The sequence below is a fragment of the Typopeltis vanoorti genome, chromosome 17 (assembly GCF_054136105.1).
Source record: "Typopeltis vanoorti isolate ZY-2024b chromosome 17, IOZ_Tvanoo_1.0, whole genome shotgun sequence".
Lineage (NCBI taxonomy): Eukaryota > Metazoa > Arthropoda > Arachnida > Uropygi > Thelyphonidae > Typopeltis > Typopeltis vanoorti.
Window position 1 is genome coordinate 67,209,475 of NC_143565.1, and position 3,055 is coordinate 67,212,529.

General features: G+C 37.2%; 1 protein-coding gene across 1 annotated transcript; it reads left to right on the top strand.

Moving 5' to 3' along the window:
* Window positions 1-2,064: 2,064 nt before the first annotated feature.
* LOC150097456 (zinc finger BED domain-containing protein 5-like) lies at window positions 2,065-2,643 on the top strand. The gene has a single exon (XM_090406924.1). It carries the CDS (start codon window positions 2,065-2,067, stop codon window positions 2,641-2,643), a length of 579 nt encoding a protein of 192 aa, XP_090263050.1.
* The last annotated feature ends 412 nt before the right edge of the window (window positions 2,644-3,055 follow it).

Here is a 3,055-nt window from a genome sequence, read left to right on the forward strand (position 1 = left end):
TGAAGAGGTAACAGTGAGCTCAATGTTGTGTTCACCAGGTTGATAGCTTTCAAAAAATGGACACTCATTAACTGAACAACCTCTTCTGCATCAGTAATCCTCACGCCATCTGGATTTATGAGTTATTCTTTCATATTCATCCTTTCTTTTACTTGCAGCATATCGATAGAATTCTCGTGGATTGTCTTTAGCACGCAGAGCGAGTTTCTTTTCATACTCAGACTTTGCTTTACGTACAACAGTTGTGACTATTCTAGCCTGCTGCTTATAACGTTTCATAAAGGACGTCATCCTTTTGCAAACGGTGTTCCTTGCACATCGTCCTTTTCTTACGAATTTCTTGATTAATAAGATTACACATCCATTTTACTCTTACTCTGTAGAAAGTATTTTACCTTGGGTATATTGAACGTTAAAGATACCAAGCTATTTTAAACCTGGTTTTTCTCCATTTCCCAAGTAAGCAAACAGACAAATAAGTCAAGTTTGCGCCTGCACGTAATGCAAGTCTAGCTGACCCTGCAGGTAGTGCAAGACCAAGATAACTCATGGTAAAAGTAGAATAAGCTCTGATCACTAATCTTAATATTTACCCATAATGCAAAGTACATCTCCTGGAGGAGATGTATGATGCTTTGTATTAAAGGAATGGGGCCACTACCCAGACTGGTTTCGACCTTTATTGAGGTCTCATCAGTGGGAGCCAGGCTAGAAATATCAAGATTTTAGTAATACAGAGCTTATAAGTATTTTGCCAGAACAAGTTATTTGTCTGTTTGCTTACTTGGGAAATGGAGTAAAATCAGGTTTAAAATAGCTTGGTATCTTTGACTCGTACTCTATTTATTCTTCGAACTCTCGGGACACATTCTGATATCGCATCATGTTTAAATGCTTCCTGTGCACTGTCTATATTCTTTCCATCCAGCAACCGTCCCACTGAACTCAGTATACTCCTCAGTTGGTCATAATTTCCTGCTTTGAAATTCAGTAGTAATTTAGTCACTTCCCATGTGAGTACCGCATGATCACCGTCATCAACCGGAGGCAGAATAGTCTTTAACTGAAACGCCCTCTTACACTATAATCAAATCTAACACTCTTTGACTAAAGTTCCTTCTGTCACATGCTGCTTGAGGAAGTTTTCCGCAAGCTAAATAAATGCATTTTCATTCTTCTCCTGAGATTCTACTGCTACCCAATCAATATTTAGATAATTAAAGTCTCCCATTATGATTATTCTTTTCGTGTTCATCTTTTCTATCTGGTAATGCATTTCTTCATCACTAGCAACCGATCCACCAGGTTTGTAACAACAGTGCTTCCCCAACCGGCGTGCCGCGGCACACTGGTGTGCCGCAAAAGGACTGGAAGTGTGCCGCTAAAAATTTAACCGCAAAGTCCTGATTATGGGGACGACGGTACCGGAGGGCTAGGCTGCCGAGTGGTTCCCTTTTCGCTTTATTGCCCTTCTTTTAACGACCTCCCAGAATGTCATAGGCGACATTCCTCCCACCCTCACATTTTGTATCTATGTATCTATTACTCAGAAGATCATTACACTGCTTCAGTTCCAACTCATCTGTTGTGTTGAGAGAGTACCAGTCGAGTGTTTCAAGGGCGTATCATTTTTGCAACATAGTCATAGACTATATAAAGAGGAGTATCTGAAATTTATTTCGTGTACTCCGATAATTCTTCTTTGCCTCAATGTCTCATATGCCTGGAAAAGTTGTCAAATGAAGCGATGCTGCCAAGTACACTGCATCCGCCTTTCTACCAAGCAGCCTTCGTACATAGATAAGGATTTTAACTATTTTAAACGTCTGCGAACTCAAATTCAAATGCAAAGCTCTTTCATGAGATCAGCCACAACGGTATCTAATGGAGCTCTAGAAGTAAGTTACAAAGTCGCGAGATTGATAGCTAAAGCCAAGAAGCCTCACACAATTGCGGAATCTCTCATTTTACCAACTTGTGTGGAAATTGTCAAAACTATGCTTGGAAAATGAAGTTGAAAAAGTACCGCTTTCAAATAATACGATCAGCAGGCGCCTTGAAGACATGTCAGTTAGCATAGAAGTAACACTAATCCAGAAAATTTGTGAAGTTAAGAAATTTTCCTTACAGGTTGATGAATCAACAGATGTTAGCAACTGTTGTCAGCTAATTGCACTTGCTCGAATTCCTGATGAGAAACGGTTGAAAGAGCATTATTTATTCTGCAAAGAACTTCAGAAACAAACAACTGGGAAGGAAATCTTTAAAGTGATCAATGAATACTTTGATACAAACAAAATTTCATGGAAAAATTGCGTAAGTTTATGTACTGATGGCGCAGCTGCAATGACAGGAAGGGTCAGAGGCTTGGCGTCCGAAGTTCGGTCTGAAAACCCTGATGTTCAAATAATACACTGCTTTATTCATAGAGAAGCTCTCATGTCAAATAGTTTACCTCTAGAATTAAAGTCCACACTTAATGACATTATAAAAATGGTGAATTTGATCAAAAGTAGACCACTTAAATCGCATCTTTTACAATTTTATGTGATGAAATGGGATCAGAGCATCAATCTTTGTTGCTCCATACTGAAGTTCGTTAGCTGTCGAGAGGGAGAGTTCTGTCCAGAGTTCATGAGTTGAAAGAAGAATTAAAAGTATTTTTTGAGGGTAACTCTCAGTATTCAGCTAAGTTGGAAGACAATTACTGGTTGCAAAAAATGGCCTACTTTGCTGACATATTTGAATACCTAAATGAACTTAATCGAAAAATGCAAGGACCGCTTGAGAATATATTAACTTGTACTGACAAAATTAATGGATTCAAACTATAAATATCTACAATATTCAAAAGAATATTGTAGATATTTATATTAATACTTTAAATGTTTATGTTGTCATTAAATTATTATTATTAGCATATTTATAATAGTCAGTAATTCTTTTGTGTATAATTAATTTTACTTTTGTATTTTCACATCATAATTTTATAAAATAAGTGTTCTAAAAATTTAATCACAGTTTCACTCAGTCAAATCTGACAATTTAGTTCATA

Bases quoted from the DNA above. Each gene is read 5' to 3' on its own strand.
- LOC150097456 (XM_090406924.1), top strand. From the start codon at position 2,065: ATGTCAGTTAGCATAGAAGTAACACTAATCCAGAAAATTTGTGAAGTT.